The sequence below is a fragment of the Sturnus vulgaris genome, chromosome W, assembly GCF_052056855.1.
Source record: "Sturnus vulgaris isolate bStuVul1 chromosome W, bStuVul1.hap1, whole genome shotgun sequence".
NCBI classification, from domain to species: Eukaryota; Metazoa; Chordata; class Aves; order Passeriformes; family Sturnidae; genus Sturnus; species Sturnus vulgaris.
The window spans coordinates 39,723,861-39,746,780 of NC_142282.1; the positions used below are offsets into that span (position 1 = coordinate 39,723,861).

The 22,920-nt window shown below is 43.4% G+C and overlaps 1 protein-coding gene across 1 annotated transcript in view; it reads right to left on the minus strand.

Annotated features, from left to right (window-relative positions):
- Positions 1 to 8,174: 8,174 nt before the first annotated feature.
- The window catches only part of LOC148220165 (syncytin-A-like), a 54,871-nt gene continuing 40,125 nt past the window's right edge, over positions 8,175 to 22,920 (minus strand). Inside the window, 3 exon segments of the mRNA XM_088155793.1 lie at positions 8,175 to 8,297; positions 8,451 to 8,526; positions 10,505 to 10,541. Of these exon segments, the coding sequence (XP_088011919.1) occupies positions 8,175 to 8,297; positions 8,451 to 8,526; positions 10,505 to 10,541 (236 nt within the window).

The window sequence follows — 22,920 nt, forward strand, 5'->3', positions numbered from 1 at the left end:
CCAATCCAAATAGAAATGCAAAAAGATACCTCCCACATCCGAGTCAGACAATACCCAATATCCCCAGAAGGTAGAGAAGGGCTAGTGCCTGTGATTGACCATTTACTAAAAGCAGGAATTTTAGAACCATGTATGTCTCCCCATAACACTCCTATACTGGCAGTAAAGAAAGCAGAAGGTCAATATAGATTAGTCCAAAACCTAAGAGAAGTTAATAAAAGAACTATCACCAGGCACCCGGTAGTGTCCAATCCATATACCCTTTTAATCCAAATCCCACAAGAGCACGCTTGGTTTACAGTCATAGGTCTAAAAGATGCCTTTTGGGCCTCCTTTGGCAGAGGAATGCCGTAACTGGTTTGCATTTGAATGGGAAGACCTTAATAGGAAAAGAAAACAACAACTAGGACGGACTCGTTTACCCCAGGGGTTTACGGAGTCTCCAAACCTTTTTGGACAAGCTTTAGAAGGCCTGCTCGAACAATTTGCCCCTGGAGAAAATGTACAGGTTTTACAGTAGGTAGATGATCTGTTAATATCTGGAGAAGAACAGAGCAAAGTTAAAGTGGCCAATATCCGGCTTTTAAATTTCTTAGGGGAGAAGGGCTTAAAGGTGTCCCAGGACAAATTACAGTTTGTAGAAACTGAAGTTAAATATCTTGGCCACATTATCGGAAAAGGATGTAAGAAATTAAGCACTGAGAGAATTGCAGGCCTTTTATCCATCCTTGCCTCTAAAACTAAAAAGGACATAAGGAATCTCTTAGGCTTGTTTGGGTATTGTAAATTGTGGTTAGATCAATATACCCAAAGTGTTAAATTTCTCTATGACAAATTAGTCAACCCTGAGCCAGTAAAGTGGACAGCAGAAGATGAAGAACAATTACAAGATTTAAAAAACAAATTATTCTCAGCACCTGTGCTAAGCTTGCCCCACCTTAAGAAGGGCTTCAAGCTATTTGTAAACACAGAGAAAGGAATAGCTTATGGGGTGTTGACCCAAGAATGGGGAGGAAGTAAAAAGCCCATTGCATTTTTATCAAAACTGCTAGACCCAGTAGCTAGAGGTTGGCCAACTTGCCTACACGCAATTGCTGCTACAGCTATCCTATTAGAAGAAGCTCAAAAGTTAACCTTGCAAGGAAAAATCAGAATACACACACCACATGACCTTAAAACAGTCTTAAGTCACAGAGCCCAACAGTGGCTAACGGATTCCCGAATATTAAAATATGAAATTATCCTAATGAACAATGACAATTTAGAATTGAATACCTCCAAAAGTCTAAACCCTGCACAATTCCTATCTGGGGAACCCCTAACTGATTTGGAACATAATTGTATTGAATTAATAAACCTACAAACTAAAATAAGAGAAGATCTAGAAGATACACCTTTGCCATACAGAAGGATTTTGTTCACTGCTGGGTCCTCAAGAGTAATAGAGGGAAAAAGGGTGTCAGGATATGCAATTATAGAAGGGACAGACATGAAGGTTGCAGAAAGGGGGAAGTTGCCATCAAACTGGTCAGCTCAGTGTTGTGAAATCTACGCACTGAAGAGAGGGTTAGATTTGTTAGAGAAAGATAAAGTAACTATCTACACCGACTCACAATATGCATTTGGGATTGTTCATACATTTGGTAAGATTTGGGAAGAACGGGGATACTTAAATTGGAAAGGAAAGGACTTGGTACATAAGGAGTTAATAAAATCAATACTCGAATCCCTATATAAACCAGCAGAAATAGCAGTAGTGCATGTTAAAGGACATCAGAAGGGAGACACTTTAGAAATAAAAGGGAATCAATTAGCAGACCAGATGGCTAAAGAAGTAGCTTTAGACCCGAAAGAGCCAATAATAATCTTGAGACTAGAGGAAACACCAAGTAAAGGGGAAGAAGAAAAGAAACCAACATTTAGTGAGAAGGAGTTAAAGGAAATAAAAGAACTAGGATTACATCAGGGGGAACAAGGGGAATGGTTGACATCTGATGGGCGTAAGTTCCTAAACGAGGCTTTAGCATGAAAAATATTATCAGAAATGCATGAATTAACCCATTGGGGAATCCAAGGGTTATGTGACCACTTCTTAAGAGAGAACATATGTATCGGGGTATATAATCTAGCAAAAGCAGTTACAAAAGGGTGTGTCATCTGCCAAAAAGTAGACCAAAAGGTTATGAGAAAAATAACACCTGGAGGAAGAGAGTTAACTTTAAGACCATTTCAAAATATACAAGTGGACTTCACTGAAATGCCCCCCATACAAGGATATAAACATCTATTAGTAATGGTAGACCATCTCACCCACTGGGTGGAAGCATTCCCCACCAGGAAGGAAACAGCAGAGGTAGTTGCAAAGATAATTTTAGAAGAAATAGTTCCACAGTATGGACTAGTAAATAATATTGATTCAGCTCGAGGTCCACATTTCATCGCCCAAGCTTTACATGAAGTAATTAAGGCTCTGGGCATGAAATGGAGGTTACATACCCCATGGCATCCCCAGAGTTCAGGGAGAGTAGAGAGAATGAATAAAACTCTCAAAACCATGTTAACAAAATTAATTTCTGAAACACAAATGAATTGGCTTAAGTGCCTACCTCTTGCCCTTTTGGGGATAAGAACCAGACCCCAGTCAGACATAGGGGTTTCCCCCTATGAAATGATGTTCGGGCTTCCTTTCCTTATCACTCCTTTCAGTACGGGGAACTACTTGGAAGGGGAAACAGCAACCCAAAAATAACTAGAGGCAATTGGGAGGACACTGGGAAATCTTAGAAAAAAGGGGTACCTTCCCCAGTCTTCTCCCCTTGATGCGGATGTACACCAGATCCATCCCGGCAATTGGGTGCTAATAAAATCCTGGAATAACATACCATTAACCCCTAGGTTTGAAAGCCCATTCCAAGTGTTACTCACTACACACACCGCAGTGCAGACCCAGGAACGTGGCTGGACACACATCTCTCGAGTTAAAGGACCAGTATCACCCCCTGGTAGTGAACCAGATCCAGTCACACCATCGACAGATGCCCCTGAGTGGACTGCTATCTGAGATCCAAAAAAACTCAAATTGACATTAAAAAGAAAACAAAAAAACAGTTGAAGAACTCCTGCAAAAAAAAATTATTACCTGGATACATTTTTTTTTTGTACAAGTTAGTATTATGTTCTAATAAGGGTTCTGTAACATTTTTCAGAAGTTACCTGAAGTCATGTTTGTACTCATGTTCTACCTCTTCTGATACTGTTGCTGTTGCTTGGATAGTTGGAAGGTCAAAGTAGTAAGAGTTGGCAAAGTTAAAAGTTACTGTTTGTATGCTTCCCCTGATAACTGACTAGAATGTTGGAGGGTTCATATACTCTTCTGAGCTTTTAAGGTATAGCTTACATACTACACATGGTTCTTCATTAACTTCAGCTTTCAAACAAGCCCTTCCTGCAAACCGCAATTCCACCCCCAGGAAGGTTTCAACACTAACACAATAAATCTCCTACAGAGCACTCTCCAAGGGTGACTAAATTAGTAGAGAAGGGGGAGTAGAAGGAGCCAGCTGCTAAGAAAGACTCTAATACACATCCAGGAAGTCTCCTTGTTCCCCAAGAGGCAAGACCAGGTGAGGTCAAGAGAGAAATGGTTCATACTGGACTCTTGGGAAGAATAGTGTTAATCCTATTCATAGGTAACACCGGAGGGAGTGAAGAGGATGCTTGTACCAAATGCTACCACCCTCTCTATGATGGAGAAAATCTGAAGTCTCTCCTGAGGGTTCATACCAACCTAAATCGCAAATGCTTCAATAACTCCCAATTAAACACCTGTCAAGAAGATGGGAAAGTCTATTGGCTTGTAAAAAATACTGCTTCTTATAAGCAACGCCTACTTGGGGAATGCCCCATAGGAGATACCTGGCTTTGCTTCGAGTATGAAACAAACCGAGATGGATTGGTAGACCTGGTAAAAGAAAAACAACTAACAGCACAAGAAAAAAAATGATTTAGATATTCCTGTGGGGAAAAATTTATTTATAGATCTAGTTGAAAGAATCAGTAAAGAATTAAACTTGACAGACTGCTGGATTTGTGGAAGTACCCAAATGACTGAAATCTGGCCATGGGAAGGAATAAGTTTAAGCCCATTAGAAATACTGAGATGGACCCAAATTACACAAGAACCACAAGTTGCAGGAGCAAGGGGAAGAGAACAATGGGATTTAAAGTCCAGGGTAATTGGGGAAGAATGCATCATGAGAACAGGGAAGAGATATAATACTCCCATAGGGAAAATGGCATGTAAAAGATACCTAATAATAAAAGATCTAGGCACAAAGTGGATCCCCAGAGAGCCAAATAGATACTGGTCTGTTGAAAGAAAGGAAAGAGGGTGTATTTACCATGAGAAATATGAGTTACAAGAATGTACAGAGAAAGGAGTTAACCCATTTTGGGGCATAAGGGAATTGTCGAAGTTTTGGGAATCCCCAGCCGAAATAGGGGATGCATTTTGGGAAGCTCCACAACCTTTATTTTGGATCTGTGGTAATACAGCATACACCAAACTTCCCGGAGATTGGGCAGGGAGTTGCACTATAGGGATTATTAAACCAGCCTTCTTCCTATTGCCAAAAGAGTCAGGAACACACTTAGGAGTCCCAGTGTATGACGATTTAAAGAAAACAAGCAGAAAAAAAAGGAGTATAATCGAGATAGGGGGTAACAAAAAGTGGAATGGAAAAGTATGGACCCCAGAAGAAATTATTAAAACTTACGGGGCACCTACTTGGGCCCAAGATGGATCATGGGGATACCGTACCCCAATTTATATGCTGAACCAAATTATCAGGCTCCAAGCAGTACTCGAGGTAATCTCCAACCAGACAGCCCTTCCACTTGATCATATCAGTGACCAATTAACTCATACAAGAGCAGTGATATACCAAATTAGATTAGCTGTAGACTACCTATTAGCAGATGAAGGAGGGATATGTGGGAAATTTAATTCCTCTGAGTGCGGCCTGGAAATTGATGATAAAAGTTCAGTAATTAAAAACATCTCCAAAGAAATTCGGAAATTAGCATATGTGGGTGCCCAAGAGTGGACTCCTCTAATGGATACTAGCTGGTGGGACAACTTTTGGTCCTTCAAAGGAACATGGTGGAAGAAGGCTGTGTTTATAATAATATGCGCAATCACCGGACTATTATTTTTGCCATGCCTACTTCCCTGCCTAATCCAGGTAGTAACCTCCACTATCCAAGCCAGTATACAACTCCCAGAACTGACTAACCAAAAACAAACCAAAATTATGTTAATAGAGAGCCAGGAACAAGGAAGTCAAAAACAAAAACAAAAAGGTGCCAAAGAAATATATGAGCAATATAAAAAACTAAAGAAATTATCTGTCCAAGAAACTAAAATCATAGGTTGATGCAGGCTGAGGCCTGATCAAAGAAATAGAGGGGGGAATTGTTAAGAACAAGCTCCTGTTTGTTCTGTTAATGTTCTGTTAACTGTGGAAAACACCCTGTTTTTATGTTAATTGTTGCTGTTGTTCTGTTCTGATCCCCACTCCCTGGAATTGCCTGGTCATTGTGCCCTTTCCCTCCCCTGTCGGTAACGCCTTTGCTGCTCCCAAAATTATGCCTAGCAAATGAGAAGACCACAAGTACTTATGGGACACAACTCAGTAATAAAAAAAACCCCTAAAAACAATGAGCTAATATAACATCGAAAACCAAAAATGGTACTCCCAAGTAAGAAAAACAGTGAAGAAGATGAAATCGCCAACCAGGAGCCTCCTGCCTTGTCACCATGACTTGAACAGCACCCGATCAACGTGACACCCCTGGACTACGAGCCAACCAGTGTCTTCTGCGGGACTCCTGTGAGGACAGAAGGCCCAGCTCTGCTGCACAGCAAAGCTGAATTCCTCCTCTGGATCGTCCATCGGGAGCAGCAGTGGTGCACGTGACCCGTCGGGCTCCCACTCAGAGCTGATTTCTCAATAAAGGCATTAAACGGGAGCTGGCCTCCTTGCCATTATTCATTTCACCATATATTTATTAAATAGATTAATTAGATTGCAAGCAGTAGTAGAAATTATGTCTAACCATACCTCTGATGCTCTAGAATTACTGACCAAACAACATTCCCAAATGCGGGCTTTTGTATATCAGAACAGGATAGCTTTAGATTACTTGTTAGCTGAAGAAGGAGGGGTATGTGGAAAATTCAATGAATCAGAATGTTGTACAGAGATTGACGATTATGGGGAAACCATAAGGGGCTTAGCCGCAGAAATAAAAGTAGCACATGTCCCGGTTCAAAAGTAGAATTCTATTCTCCAGGCATATTGGTGGGGCCAGCTATTCGAAGTGGCCTGGTGGAAAAAGATGGCATTTTTTTTTAGCATGTTCTGTAGCCAGAGTCATATTCCTACCTTGTTTAATACCATGTTTCATCAGGCTAATACACTTAGTCGTACAGGGTACGCAATTTGCAGCTATGCCTATGGACCCGGAACAAGCTTCAGGAATGTTAGGAAACTAAACATCCAAAATAATGAAATTAGAAGAAGACGAAGTGAATACTAGGGCAGTAGAAGCATTGGCTAAGTTTGAAGAGCGAGTAGAGAGGGATGGATTTGTTTACGGAGAGTACCAAGAAAAATCACTAGAAGAGTGGGACAACAGTGAGGAATCTGAAGAGGACTAAAAAGGAAAGAAAATTAGACACGAACTAATGTGTTTATGTAGAAGGGGAGGGATTGTAATATATGATATAATGTAATTCGTGTAAAGTTGTAAATTAATGTGGAATAAACAATGTTTGTATGAATAAAATAATAAAGAAAACTCAGAAACTAAAAAGAGAACCACTGATGAAAAGGACACAGTTTGCTTCATCACAGCATTGTAACAGCCAACAAAAGCAGGACAGCCCAGATTAACAAGTAAATATACCTAGCCACAAAGGAGATGGCTCTCTCGGAAACCATCCAGGGAACACCCAAATGATGAGCTCCCGACAAGCACCCACGATTAAGATAACCAGAGCCATCGGGAAAAATACATCTCAGTACCAGCTTCCTGTAAACCAAGGCCTGCCTTCATCAGAATTCATCGTCTCCCAGAATATGGTTTTGTCCAGCCCAACGCAGAGAAAGAAAACCACATGAATATGCGAAGCGATGGTAGGAGACAAAGACCTCTGCTACGGGCTAGGAAAAACTATATAAACTGGACTGACAAAAGCGGTTTTGTGAATATTGGGGGATCCGGAGCTGTAGAGTTCAGATCATAGCGTATTCACCTGGCGCCGATCCCAGGCTCGGCTTTGTTCTTTGCGATTGTGGCTGTCATGGACCGTATCCCAGTCGCGAAATAAATTATCGCTTATTTTTATTTATACTCAATTCGGCTGAATCTCTTTCTTATCTATAACACTAGGAATTAAGTATTAACAGAGAAAAGAGACATAAAGAGAACTTTTGCTTTTGAACAGCTCATTCTTAAAAGTTTCACATGGCCCACAAGCACAGCTCTGGGAAAGCTGTGAAGTTGGGAGGAGTTTCACAATTGCAGATTCCCGGGTGGCTGCTATTCTTGAAAAGTGAAGTCACGAGAGAACCATGTTTTTCTCTTGGGAAAAAAATCTCTATAGCTGAACAAGAAGAAACTCGCCTTCCTGAAGTAAACTGAGAAAGATTATTTAAGTTAGGAACTGACTGAAGTGTTTCTGTATGTTGTTGTTAAGAAGGTGTGGGAGGGGGGAGGAGGGAGTGGTCTGAAGATCTTATTCTGAATTTATTATTTCTTTATGTTCTTAATTAAGTTTTTCTTCTTTATACCCTTTTAAGTTTTAGGTCTGCCTTGCTTTTGCTCTTAATTCTATCTCACAACAACAACAAAAAAAGTATATTGAAATTAGGAAAGCTAAACTATAACATTTATTAGTGCATTGGCCAGGAAATTGAACTAAACCTAGACAACAGTATTCGCATGATTCCCCACAAAACAGCATACCAAGCACCTCATACTAAGCACTCTCTTATCTCTTACATTCCTTCTTCAGAATCCCACTTATTCTTGCCAAGGGTTGTGGCCTACTATGGGTAATACATCCTTGTTGGTTGTAATAAGCTGAGCAGTGCTCATAGTTCTGCTCTCTAGCTGTATTCCCACACGTGATGAATCAAGTTGTCCCTTCGCAGCCCATAGGGATCCATGGAGGATGCAGAGATCCACCCGCAGCCCGTGGGGGAGGTGCCCGTGCTGGAGTGGGTGGATGCCTAGGGGAGGCTGTGATCAAGTGGAAGATGCGGTGCAGAGAGGGGGACCCTGCTTCCAGGCTGGAGCAGTCTGTCCTTGGAATACTGCACCTCATGGAAAGAGACCCACATTATAGTAGTTTTGGGAAGACTTTGCTTTTGGGGGGAATTCACGTTGCAGCAGGTGCGGTAGGACTGCTGCTCATGGGAGTATGGAGAAGTTGTGGAGATGTTCACAGAGAACTGTCTCCTGTGGGAGGGACCCCATGGTCTCACAGGGGATGGACTCCTTCCCAGAGCAGTGGAAGAAAATCTTGGTGATGAACTGACAAAACCCCCCATGCTCTGCCTCCCTGCACTGTTGGTGGGAAGAAGGGAGGGGCTGGGGAAAAATTGTGTTTTAAGGGCTTATTTCACTTCTCATTATCTTCCTCTGATTCCCTTAGTAATAAATTCACTTTGCAACCTTAAGTTGAGCCTGTTTTGCCCTTGAAATGTTTGGTCCTTATCTCACTCATGAACCCTTTGGCAATTTTTTCCCCCTCTCTGCTGCCTAGCTGTGGCAGGGGAGGATGAGGGAGCAACTCTCATGGGTGCCTAAAGTGTACCAAAAAAACGGAAGCAGCGGCAGAAAGCAGTGGGGCTGTGCAGCGGCTCCTGCAAGCAGCTGGGAGAGGCTCCCTCAGAGGCACGTGGGGCTTGGGGTTCCGAGTTTTCCCCTCAGGCACCCAAGTAGATGGTGAGGGTCCTTTTCCTCTGAGGTCGGGTGTTAATAAGGTCCCAGTTCAACAGATGCTTTTACGAGCAAAAAATCACCCACAGAGGGAGAAGCAGTGGGAGGACAAAAGCTCCCCAGTGGCAGCAAATCCTCTGGGCAGCAACGGTCTGGCACCAAACCCCACCTGTCTCCACTCAGATTCTGAGAGAGAGAGAGAGAGGAGCCGAGCCCAGCCCCTCACCCCCCAGCCAAAATGTCGAGGTATCTCTGCCCTTCCCAAGAGCTTTCCCCCAGCAAACAGTAGCCAGCTGCACCCTTCCCCCTCCTCTCAGCCACATCTTTTGTTCTCTTAAGTATCTGTTGTTATAATCTCTTAGGCAACAAATGAGACATAATTCCCTGAGAAAAAAAATAAAATTAAAAAAAATCCTAACCTCCAACAACTCCCCAAGAAGAAAAAATATCAAAGTAACAACCCCCCCCAAGATGGCGTCCTCTGGAGATGACTGCACCGCCTGGGAGACAGAAGGGAGATGGTGTACAAATCCCTCTCTATTCAACCTTCCCCCTGAAACAGAAAACCGGGAAGGTAGAAGTTTAGGAAGCAGTTCTAGTGGCAGATGGGAATTGCTAATGTGTGAGGTCAGTGCTGCTGCTCGCTGCTTCCTCCTGCCACCTGCTGGATTCTGCTGGTGCTGCTATCTTGAGTCCGTGTTCTGACCGAGGGGGCAAGAAAGTGGACTCTTGAGCACTGACAAATGGTGGCCTGACCCCGGACCGGCTCTGACCCCTTGCTGCTGACAGGCATTACAAATTTCACTCTGAAACAGTTTTTGATTGCAAAATGCAACTTCTCAGGTTTCTACTGTTGCCGGTAGAGCCAAGACGCAAGAGAGAGGTCTGCCTGAGTGCTCTGCCTTTTAAAAGCTCGGGCACCCTCTCCTCCTGCCCCATGGTTCCATTTTCTGGCTGCAGGGTCTTAAAGAGACAATAACAATTTTTTGGCACAGATAGATATGGAATACAATAACATTTTTTGTTACCCATGACAACCAAACCCTTTGTTGGTTCTCAAACCCAAAATCTTCCTTCTTTTCTTTTGTCAGCTTAACCACTTATGCCTTTGTCTACAGCTGGAGAGAACTTCAACTCTTCTGTCAGCTCTGTTTCTCCCTCCTTCCAGGGGTCACCAAGAGTTCAACATCCCCTTTTTCTGCACAGTCATGCTTTACACATCGCTACGGTTACATGTACTTCCCTTGTTATAGTAATTTTATGCTTTGCTCTGAGGACATAGGAAGGGGTATACACATTTGATTGCATAATCATGTGAAAACCTTAGGTAAACTTAGGGAAGAATCTTCACCTACTCTGGCAACCAGAGAGAAAATATAAACATAAAATATTGCTTGCAAAAAACTTGTATAAAACACATATTAACATAAATAACAAGATAAAAACATGTAAACACTCAATGCAGTGAAGAACAGCAACTCTTCATTCCTCTTACCACTTCATCTCATGTAAGACCTCTTCTTTTGAAATACCTGTAAGAAGAGAGAAAAAGAAAACTTGGTCCTGCTTGGACTGGTTTTACAAAGAAAGAACTGTCCATCTGATGGCATTTTGGTTTTTCTGCCATAGCCATCTTTGGCCTTTAATTCTAGAATTAATTTCCATTCAGTGCCTCTAGTGGCAGGCAAGGCTCTATACTCACTACCACCAGAAGGTGGCAGTGTAGGACCATTTTGCAAAGTATCATTAAGACTACAGGATAACTAAATTTCCATTTTTTTGCCATTTTACTTCTTGAAGGCAGCACTGAGAGTTTGTTTTCTCGGTCACGATCCTTAAAGTTTGCAATAAATAATAACACGGGAGAAGGCTCATGGGGCATCAGCTGTTTCTCTTGCATTGGTTGGAGTCCAGCTGCCTCCCATACTCTCTTGGTAAGTGTCCTGGGGTGACTGTATGGTCCAGTATCCCCATCGTCTGTCTTTTTGTCTGGATATAAGTCTTGTGCCTTTAAGGGCAGGGAGGGGACAAGCAGAGGAATGCTTTTTCGGTGCGCAGTCTGTGTGTGCAGAAGCTTCACTTCCTCCTATGAAAAACAAGGTTCACTTTCCTGGTAGATTTTAAAAGGTTTAATAAAAGACAATAAGAGACAAACAATAAAGCAAAAGGTTATAACGGTCGGGTGCTTGGCATTCAGGCAAGAGCACCCCTGCTGTTTTGGAGACACCCCTTAAATTCATCAGCCTGTTGCATATTCATAGACCTATCATGCATTTTCAAACTTTTCTATAAACTATTTTCCATATTCCAGGAACTGTTTTACATGGCCGCTCCTTGAGTCTGCCTTTTTAGAGCATGCATGTTTCTTGGCGGTGGTTTTAATTTATTTTTCTTATGAGTCAGTTTGGGCTGTGGTCTTCAATTTCTACAGACGGTTGGTTCTGGTAACAGGTATATCAGTAGCAGGTGTCTTCACTGGGTGTTATCCAACTAAGCAGGTAGTTTACTTACTACACTTTATCAGCCTATGTTACTCTTAAAGAAAACTGTATCTTAAAAACCATTTCAACACCACACATATAGTATCCACTCAAATATTTGCAAAAAGCCAATGCTATAATATGCATTTATAACACTCCCCCAGGATTCCTTTCTCTCGGCATGTTGTCTGTGGCATGGACTGGGGAGAGTTGTTTTGGTTTTTTGTTTTGTTTTGTTTTGGGGGGGGGGGGGTTGGTGGTTTTGTTTGTTTGTTTGTTTGTTTGTTTTTTCCTCTGGAACTGTTCAGCTCTGCTCCAGTCCAGAAGACCAGCACCAGGAGCCCACGCCAACAAACCCTGGGGGGAGAGGCCACCTGAAACATCTTCCTGCCAGCTCCTAGCCCAGAGGGAGCCATACTTACAGAAACGACATTTAGATTCTGGATCTCTTTACCTACTATCTCTTGAGAGCAAAGAGAGGTTTTATTATTTAAGATTATTCATTTTTTCCATGCTTGTGAATACTCTGCTTGCTAAATAATTTTTTTTTTTTACTTTTCTCCAAGGAGATTTTTCCCTGAACTGCTTAGGAGAGGGGCTGCTGGAATCTGCCTTTTAGAGACATCCTTTTGAGAAGTTTCCTCCCAAATTTTGTCTCAAACTCGGACAGTAATTTTAGCACATTTTGGAGTGGGGATAGAGATGCGTTCTCCCCCTCCAACAGGTCCAAACTTTTCACACAACAGGTTGCTCCCTAGGCAAGAGATGACAGCTCTTCACCATGTGCTTTCTCCTCAGAAAGCTTGATTTAATTCTCCCCCATTAGTGAAATTCTCAAAACATTCCCTGTTCCATTTTCTTTGGGACAATTGCTAATTTTTCCTTGTTGTGAGGTTTCGAGGAACCTCCAGGTGCCTCTTGGGCGCCCACACTGTCGGGCTTATTCTCCTTTTGTGTGAAAATCGAAGCAGCTAATAGTTGCTATAAAGTTATTTATTGCAGAAGCATATCAATCTCAAAAGCAAAAACAAAGCAAAGCAAAGCAATGGCATAAAGCAATGGCATAAGGCAATGGCAAAATGCACATGGCCTAGAGCACCAGCTCTCCCTGATGCATGTTCTTTTATAGAAACTTTCCAACAAGCTAAGACACAAACTCGGACCACTACTTCTTAACCTATTAGAATTCTGGTTTCTTAGCACGCCAGACTACGTATAGACTACGTTCATGGCCTATCTTGTTCTAACTGAAAAATGTAAGCAATATTTTTAACTCTAACTATTATGTCTGAAGCTAGGTTCTTGGAGCCTCTAAGAAAACACTAGCATGTTTTTCAACCTTCACTAGAACATGTACTACTTCTCAGGCATCTAAGACCTTTTGCTTACTAAAAGCACTTAAAACTTATTCCATTTACTTACTTACTTATTCACTCCATCTGTTCACTTACTCATTCCATTCACAGACTTTAATTCAATCCCTGCACTCTGATTTTTCTCTGAAGAAATCAGAGACTCCTGACTTACTGACTCCAACACTTTTAACTTAAAGAATTCTGTTGCAGAGTAAGATATCATTGCCATAGGCTCTGCCTCCTGGTAGACAAATTTCATCTTTACAAGAGGGCAGAACTTGGGATGGGGGGGGGAGGAGGGGGTTGCCTTTTCTGAGTCCTCCTCCAGAGAGTGGAAAGAGGTGATATCACATTCAGGGAGGCCCACCTTCTGGAGGCTGGAAAACCCTGGTTCATTCTCCACACCTTCCCCATCAGTGTTAATTTGCAAATCCAAAGCTCTTTGTCTCTGGACAAGCTTGTTTAACTGTTTTTCCAGGTGTTGGGCTAACTTCTTGGCATTCAGTTCTCCATCTGACTTGAGGCGGGCTATTGTTTCAGCCTCCAAGCCGATTTGCAACTCAAGTAGCTCTTTCTGTTGCTGCTCAGCAACATATTTCTCTCTTTGTGCAAGTCTGAGCCCAACTTCCACCCATATGGATACCAAGTCTTTTTCCTTATGAAGCTTTTTTCCCCTTTCTTTTGCCAAATTTCAGATTTTCTCCACAACTAGCTGCAGATTGTGCCTGCTTTCCTCAGCCCACATCTCTCTGTTTGGGGCTGGACAAGCTTTATAAGCTTTTAGCAACTCTTATCAGTGGAGAGCAGTCCAGGTGTGGTGGTTTGTATAAATTTCCTGAAATAGTTCCCTGTCAAGACCTGGGCAGCCTCCTTTGGACCTGACAAAGACCCAATTGGCGTCTCATTTTTAATACTGACACATTGTTATATCAATGAGAAAGTTTAGGCACCTTTGTGAAACACACATATAAAGACGAAAACACCCCTGGAAGCTCTCCTTCGTTTCCGGACTCTCAGAAGGTAACATCGGCCGGGGCCCTCTGCGTTGACTACACAAGATCAATTTTTACCTGGGTTTCCATTACCTTCTGCCAGAGAATGTAGGTTTCCACGTAAAATTTATATGTCCTTTATTCTAAAACTATTGTCTATGTCTGCATAAAACATCTCTTTGTCACCTCAAGAGTACCCTGCTGTTGGAGGATAGGATTTTTTTCCTTTCTCTTAGGGAATTTTCTCCCATTTGTTGCCTAAGAGACGATAACAATGATACTTAAGAGAGACAAAGGATGTGGCCAAGATGGGGGGAAAGGGTGCAGCTGGCTGCTGTCTCTTAGCTGGGGGGCTTTCTCTTGGGAAGGGCAGACATACTGCGAGATTTTGGCTAGGGGGTCAGGGGCTGGGCTCGGCTTCTCTCTCTCTCTTGCTTTTGTTATAAATGAGAGACAAAAGCCTCGATATTCAGCAAAATTTTGGATTGCTTTATTTGATATAGAAAGAGCAAGCAGCGCGCTGGGGAACGCGAGGGTCACCGCCCACTCCACGCTCCACCGAACCTTGGTTTGCAGTCTCTTCTTATACTGTGGTTCCTCATTGTAATCAATAATTTTTGGGGTTTTTTTTGCTGTCATAATTTTGCTAGGTAAGCAGTGGTGGTCGAATAAACATCCTTACACAAATTCACAAAGCCTTTGGGTGATAATCAGTCACAGATAGCCATCTGGTCCTTGTAGATAACCACCAGAGAAGTTCTGGAAGTCTGGTCCTTGAGATAGGCAGCATTGATCAGACAAAGGCAGGAAGGGCTTTTTGGGAAGTTCGATTTCGCAAGCTGGTAGCCGATACAACTTATTTGAAAAACATAACATAATATAACATAATGTAATGTAACATAATACAACATAATATAACATAACAAGGTGTTTTTAAACAGAATTATTTAATCATATAATTTCCTTTATCTAGTGTCCATGCTTCACTTCAGAGCTTAGCATTCTGGTTTATGCAAACCTCAATGCTTTTGTGATTAACACGAATCTTCTATCAATTGTCACACTCTCGGGACTGGAGATGAGCCAGACGGGCTGCTGCTGTAGGGAGAATTCGCTGCCACTGCAGAGTTCTGTCCTGCAATGCTTTCTCCTTACTGTGGGTGAGGTTCTGCTCACAATAGCAGCTGTTGAACTGCGACCTTTCCAACATCCAACCTCTCTGGGATGGGGCCCCTCCCCCTTCCCCCTACCTGGAAGTAGCATCTTCCTCCTGCTTGCGGCGGCTATTTGTGGAAGCCCGCCTGCTGCTGCCCAGCCCCGCTTTTTTTCTGCCACTGCTTTGGCCTTTTTTCTACACTTTAACCTGACACCCCGTGTCCACCTGGACATCCTGCAGCTCCTGGCATGGCTCGGGAGATTTTGCTATATTTTGTTTGCCACCCTGTGTGTGCTCGCCTCTGCTGTTCCAGCCTGCTGCTCCGAGGTCCCTGCTTACAGTGCACTTCACCATCCGGAGAGGCACTTGGACTGGCTGCTCCCCATGACTTTGTACAGAAAGCACCTTTTCTATCTCTCTCTCCTGCTGGCTCACTCGCCATTAAGCACAAGCAGAGAGGCAGCTGAGCTAGTGCCACAGCACCCCCTGCAGCCGCGGGGGAATAATCTCACCTGCCCTGCCTGTCTGGGAGCCAACAACGCCCCTGCTGGCTGTGGCCATAACTACACCAAAGGGGAAAGTGCTTGACAGCCGAGAGAAGGCTGTTACTGGGTTTCTGGTTTTGTTTGTTGTTGCTGCCGTTGTTGTTGTTTGTTTGTCTTGTTATATATATATATACACTAGTAAAGAACTGTTATTCCTTTTCCCATATCTTTGCCTGAAAGCCCTGTAATTTCAAAGCTATAATAATTTGGAGGGAATGGGGTCACATTTTCCATTCCAAGGGAGATTCCCGCCTTCCTTGGCAGACACTTGTTCTTTAAACCAGGAGACCTGCTTGCTGCACCAATTAAGATGTAAAGCCTCAAAAATTCACTCAACAAGCCTCTTAAAAGGACTTACAGGTTTTTTCATGTACTCTTGAGTTAGACGTATACAAAAAATATCTACAAGATATTCTCAAGAGGTCAAAACAGCACAAAAACTTTACTGTCAACTTCATGAGAGGAATGTTGAATTTGTCTTTACAAATGAGTTGTGGATCAGCCTATAGATAAGGCTAGCACTGAGAGATAAAAGAAACAATGGGATGGATTCCACTGATTGATGAATGGAAAGAGATATTTGCCTTTACAAACAAACTGTAGGGCTGCTGATAAATGAAATTGGATATCGAAAGATGAAAGAAGCAACGGGGGGAAAACTATGAATTATATAAGAATTAAAAATTAAAAGGGAGGGTTATACATTAGAGGGGAATTTCAGGTATCAGGCGTTCCAGGAAGTCTGTGCCTCTCAAGTACCTAAGCCAATGGGGAAAGAGAGAGGGAAATGCGGCCGGGAAAATAGGATAAAAAGGAGGCTGCGTCCTCCAAAAATTTGAGAGATCCCAGGGGAATGTCCCATGGCCTCTCCCTTTATTCGAATAAAGCAAAAAGGACTCCTCTGTCTCCTTTTTGGACATAAACCTCTGGTGTTTGTGGATTAATTTTCCTGACAATTTTGGGGGCTCGTCCGGGATCTTTCCACCGTCCGGGGCGGCGGGCGGCGAGTGGAGCTGAAGGCGCCTCACCCAGTTTCGGTGATCAGCTCCCCTTGGTGCTGGCTGGCACCGGGCGATTGATTGAGTTCCCGAGACTGTCCAGGAGACAGACGAGTGGCGGACCAGGGGGGTCCGTGAAGAGTCCGCAGGGGAGGACTACTGAAAATCTCACCGGTGAGTAAAATGGGATCTTCGGGGAGCAAACCTGGGAGGGCACCCATGGAGGGTAGCACAGGTAAACCTGAGAGGGCACCCATGGAGGGTAGCACAGGTAAAACGGGGCACCCAGAAAGGGTTGGAAAGGTGAAGCCGCGAAGGGGCCCCGGAAAATGGGATGACGATCCCATAATACCCCCGGAGAGTCCCTTGGGGTGAATGCTGAGGTCTTGGGAGAGATTGTATATTCACCCAGAAGTAACTATGGAAATTATGGTAAAATATTGTTATTTTGTGTGGCCAGAGTATAAGTTGGCAAGGGGACTTATATGGCTACTTATGGAACAGATAAAATTCATTTGTGTCGAATTTTGTGAAGGTATTTAGAGGAAAGTGGTGAGGATTGGGATGTTTTTCAGCACCTTCCCCTGTCTTGTCCTCCAGTGTTGCCAGCTGCAGGTCGTCTGTATCCTCAACTTTCAGAGCAAGGGGATCAGGGAAATGTTATTCCTACAGCCTCACCTGAGAAGGATGATGGTGTAGGGGGAGGGGAGCAGCATGTTGTATCACCCCCCAGAACTAGAAGAGGAACTCAGTTTAGGGCATCAGAAGCCCCCCAAGAGACAGGGGTACACCAGATGCCACTCCGTCAAGTTCCTTTGGGGGGTCAAGGGGGAGGATTTGGGTTTGTAATTGTACCACTTACTACCCAGGATATAAGAGGGTTGAAAAAAGAATTACCCCCATATTTGGATGATCCCATAGGGGTGGGGGAAAAGATAGAGGAATATTTGGGAAATGACGATTATACATGGAAGGATTGGGATTTTCTTTTGGGAATTTTGTTTGAGTCATCAGAGAAACGAATGATTTTGCAGAAAGCTCGGCAGCTGTGGGAGGATGAACACCCACAAGCAGCAGGGGGGGCTGGACCCAATGCACCTACGGTGGATGATGCCATCCCCAGGCAGACCCCCAGTGGGACCCAAATAACCAGGTCAGTCTGGCTCACCGTGATTACCGTGCTTATTTGATTACAGCAATCAAGTCAGTGGCTCCCAGAACTAACAACATAGCTAAGGCTATGTCATTAGAACAGGAGAAACAGGAAAGCCCTCATTGGTTGGAGAGGATTAGAGATGCCTTGAGGAAGCACGGGGGGATGGATCCTGAAGGGCCAGCCTTCAACACATTGCTTAAAGTACAATTTGTTACTGAGGCCTGGCCTGATATACGGAAAGAAATACAGAAGGATGAAGAGTGGCAGAATAAGCCTCTAGAGGAATTGGTTAGAAAAACACAGCAGATATATGTAAGAAGGGATGAGGAAAAGACAAAAGCTAAAGCAAAGATGATGGCAGAGTTTTTGCAGCCCCAGAGGAATAAACCGCAGGGTCCAAGGAGTCCTCAGCGACAGAGGGGACGGGGTCGGCCACAAGGAAGTGGCAGAGGGATTCCCTCCTCGGCAGGGGACAGCCGACCCAAACAGCGGCTGGGGAAGAACCAGTGTGCTATCTGCAGGGCAGAAGGGCACTGGAAAAACGAGTGTCTGCAGAAACAACTGGACCCTCAGGAAGAGGAAGTCCAGAGAATAATAGAAATGGATTGTTAGGGGTGTCAGGGACTCCTATTATACCAAAGACCCACCACTCAAGAGACCTTGATAACTTTTAAGGTGGGTCCGGATCGAGAGAAGGTGTGTTTTTTGGTAGACACGGGGGCGTCTCGGTCCACCTTAAATTTTATACCTAAGGGGGGGAAATTGTCAAAAAGATCCTTGGTTATTCAAGGAGTAAGCGGGAAGGATGAGCGAGTGCATTTTATTCAACCGCTGTTAATAGATGTGGGGGACAGATTTGAACTGCATGAATTCTTGTTTGTTCCTAATTGTGATTGTAATTTACTGGGAAGAGATTTGATGGCTAGAATGGGAATGCAAATTAGCATTGTAAGAAGTGACACGGAGTCCGAAACTGTGATATCTTTGTGTAAAATGTCTGAAAAGGCTTATGCTAAAATAAATCCAGAAGTATGGGCAGCTCCAGGGAAATATGGGAAACTGGACATAGAGCCTCTCCAAATTACTTTGAAGCAACCAGGACAAGTGGTGTCTAAAAAGCAATACCCTCTTTCAAGGGAGGGAAAGAAGGGGTTACAGCCTGTTATTGAGTCCCTGCTAAAAGCAGGTCTTTTAGAGCCGTGTATGTCTCCCTATAACACTCCTATCCTGCCGGTTAAGAAACCAGATTGTTACCGTATGGACTAGAAATCCTGAATATTAGAATATAAAGTGTATAAACCATAATAGTAGTAGTAATGCTAAGGCTTGAAGACTGCAGTCCCCAGAGTAGGCCCTGGGAAACTAACTTAAGAATGTGCTGTGCTAAGAGCATGCAGAACCGTTAGTGATAAGGTTAAAGTATAAACATAAATAAAGTACTGGTGGTGGGCAGTGGCATAAGAGAGAGATTGAGGGGGAGAACACTATAGTCCTAAGATAAGCAACCATGTAGGATTTATGACGCCAAAATGCTATCTTCAAGGTGAATGTATCTACAGAAGAATGTGTACTTCTGCACATAAACCATTTGTAAAAAGGGTATAAAAAACCCTCTAAAAAGGGAACCAGCGGGATCCTGACTTGGGACGCGAGTCCGCAGGTCCCCGGGCCCTGAATAAAGCACCGCATAAACTGACACTCTGTTAGTTTGTGTTTTACTTGGGGTTTCGGGCAGCAAGATGGAACCTACAGAATGGTGCAGGATTTAAGAATAATAAAGGAGATTGTCAAACCAAGGCATCCCACAGTTCCAGATCCATACACAATCCTGAATCAAATCCCTTCTTCACATCAGTATTATTCTGTACTGGATTTGAAGGATGCTTTCTGGGGGTGTCCAATCACAGAAGATAGTAAACAGTATGTTGCTTTTGAGTGGGAACAAGAGAAAAGAGCGAAAATGATAAAACAACAATTGCCATGGACAGTACTCCCTCAAGGATATACAGAGTCACCAATTCTGTTTGTGCAAGCTTTGCAGAAAATATTAAGAGAGTTTACTCCACCCTTAGGAGTCAAGTTGTTGCAGTATGTAGATGATTTGCTCTTATCAGGGGAACAGGAAAAGGTGGTTGAAGAGGCTACTGTAAAGCTGCTTAATTTTCTTGCAAAAAAGGGACTTAGAGTATCCAAAAAAAAAAAGCACAGTTAGTAGAAAAGAAAGTGAAATATTTGGGACACATTCTGTCTGAAGAGTTATGGTGTATTGACCCAGAAAGGATACAAAGGATTTTACAGGTACCATTACCCCAGACTAAAAAGGAGTTACAGCAGTTTTTAGGGTTGGTGGGGTACTGCAGAGCATGGATCGAGGATTTTTCTGTGGTGGCCAGACCTTTATATAACTTTTTAACTCCAAACAGTCCTAATGTCATGGTATGAACACCAGAAGGAGAGAAAAGCTTTAAGAAATTAAAAGACAAATTGGTTAAGGCCCCAGTCTTGGCTCTTCCAGATGCAGAAAAAGAATTTCAGCTATATGTGGATGTCAAACAGGGTCATGCTAAAGGAATTTTGGTGCAAGAGCATGGGGGAACACGGAGGCCTGTTGCCTATTTTTCTAAGTTGTTAGACCCGGTGGCCAGAGGCTGGCCCCATTGTCTGCAGAACTGTGCAGCCACAGCTCTGATGGTGGCTGAAGCCCGAAAGCTGACATGGGGAGGGCATCTCATTGTTAAAGTCCCACATCAGATTAAAGCTTTGCTAACTGAGAGAGCCTCTAAGTGGATGACGAGTGCTCGATTATTACAGTATGAATCTTGTTTAATGGAACAGGAGGATTTAGAATTTAAAGGTGGGGAAAATTTTAATCCAGCCTCTTATTTAAACGGCCCTGGAAAAAAGGGGGGCCAGGAAAAAATCCATGATTGTATCCAGGTTATAGACCTCCAGACACGGGCTGGGAAAGATCTACGGGATATTCCCTGGCCTGAGGGAGAGAATGTGTTCATTGATGGGTCCTCCAAGGTGGTAGAAGGGAAACGATTTACAGGATACTCTATCGTGAATGGGAAGCAATTAAAGGAAGGGGGGAGGTTACCAGCCACCTGGTCAGCTCAGACAGCAGAGCTGTACGCGCTTGTGAGAGCCTGTGAATTATACCAGGACAAGACAGTAAATATCTTTACTGATTCTAAATATGCATATGGGGTAATACATGCATTTGGAAAACTATGGGAAGAAAGAGGTTTATTAAGCTGCAGAGGAAAGACATTAGCTCACGAGAACTTAATCTCTCGCCTATTGGAGGCAGTGAATTTACCAAAAAAGGTGGCGATAATCCACATTAAGGGGCATCAGGCAGGATGGTCGGAGGAGGCAATAGGAAACCGACTGGCTGATGAAGAAGCTCGCAAAGCTGCATTGTTGCCAGAAGTCTCTAAGATCCTGCCTATGCTCCCAGTAACTGCACCGCTGCCAGAGAAACTCTCTTTTCCACCAGAGGAACTTGAGATAATTAAAAAGAGTGGGGCAGAGAAAAAAAGAAAATAATTGGTTTACAAGGGATGGCAAGCAGTGGCTACCAAAAGCTCTAGCCTTACAATTGTTAAAACAACTTCATGAAGGGAGTCGTTGGGGCTCCCGAGGACTGGCAGAAGCCTTCCTCAAAATGTACGCTGCTGTTGGTCTCTTTAGCCTGGCAAAGCGAGCCACTGAAGGCTGTTTGACTTGTGCTAAAACCAACAACAAAGTTACAAAGAAACTGGCCAGGGGAGGGAGGCGTTGGGCAGTACGTCCCTTCCAGAGATGCCAGGTGGATTTTACTGAAATGCCTCGAGTGGCAAAATTTAAATATCTTCTGGTAATAGTATGTCAATTAACCGGGTGGCCAGAAGCATTTCCAACTGTGTCAGCAACTACAAGATCAGTTGTTAAAATATTTTTGGAACAAATAATTCCAAGATATGGGATAGTGGAAGCAATAGATTCAGATAGGGGAAATCATTTTACAGGAAAAATTCTTCAAGGAGTTATGACTGCTTTAGGGATACAGTGGAACCTCCATACCCCCTGGCATCCACAAAGTTCGGGCCAGGTTGAGAGGATGAATGGAGAAATAAAGAAACATCTCCTGAAGCTGGTGATAGAAAGTAAAATGCCATGGGTGCGGCTCCTGCCCCTGGCTTTAGCAAGGATAAGAGCCAGACCCAGGGGAGATATTCAATTATCTCCCTTTGAATTGATGTTTGGAATTCCTTACCCTTGTAATTCTCAGCCGAGTGCGGGGATAGAGATAAGTGATGTGTATTTAAAACAATATGTGGCTCGGATACTGTCTCCTGTCTCTTGTGAAATCTCTTCGACAGGAAGCTCAGCTGGCACAGACCCTGCCTTTGGACTTTGCTGTTCACAACATCCAACCGGGACACTGGGTCCTGGTTAAGGAGTGGAAAAAAGCACCACTGGTGGCGAAGTGGCGTGGACCTTTCCAGGTGTTGCTGACCACAGAAACAGCCGTCAGGACAGCTGAACACGGGTGGACCCATCACACTCGGGTCAAGGTCTCTGCAGCCCCAGAGATTTGGACATCTCAGCTGGAGGAGAAGGACGGGAAGCCGCGACTGACACTCCGCAGGAGTGGACTGGAGCAGCAGCCAGTGCGTCGACATCGGGGGAAGCCTCGTGTGCCCACCCACAGACTGCCTGCTGAAATAGTTTGTGTGGGCATCCCTCCTCTCAGATCTCCAGGCATTGGGGGCCAACCCTTGCTGTCATTGTTTTCTTTATGTTAAGCTGTTTCTGCGCCTTCACTCGCCACAAGTGGTGTGAAAGACAACGTGAAAGTAAAAATTAAGTTAGGAAATTAGATTACACAATCAGAATGTTTCTCTTAATAATGTTACCTTTATATTATCAGTTAGGTTGGAGCCAAGAATGGGAAAATAATTGTTTTGACCTTAGGAGAAATAGTAGCAAAAACCTTGCTTAGTACAACTTATTCAACATGTGATCAAAGGGATGCAGGTAATAGCCATGCCTACTGATCCAGAAATGGTTACAAAAGGATAAAAATTGATGTCACTCCAAATAATTACAAAAAAAAAAAAAAAAAAAAAAAAAGACTCAGGAACAAAAAATTAAGTAAATGATAGCTAAAGTTTGTAAAGACAATTATTAAAAATAAAAGAGGAGGGATTGAGAGGAATGTTGAATTTGTCTTTACAAATG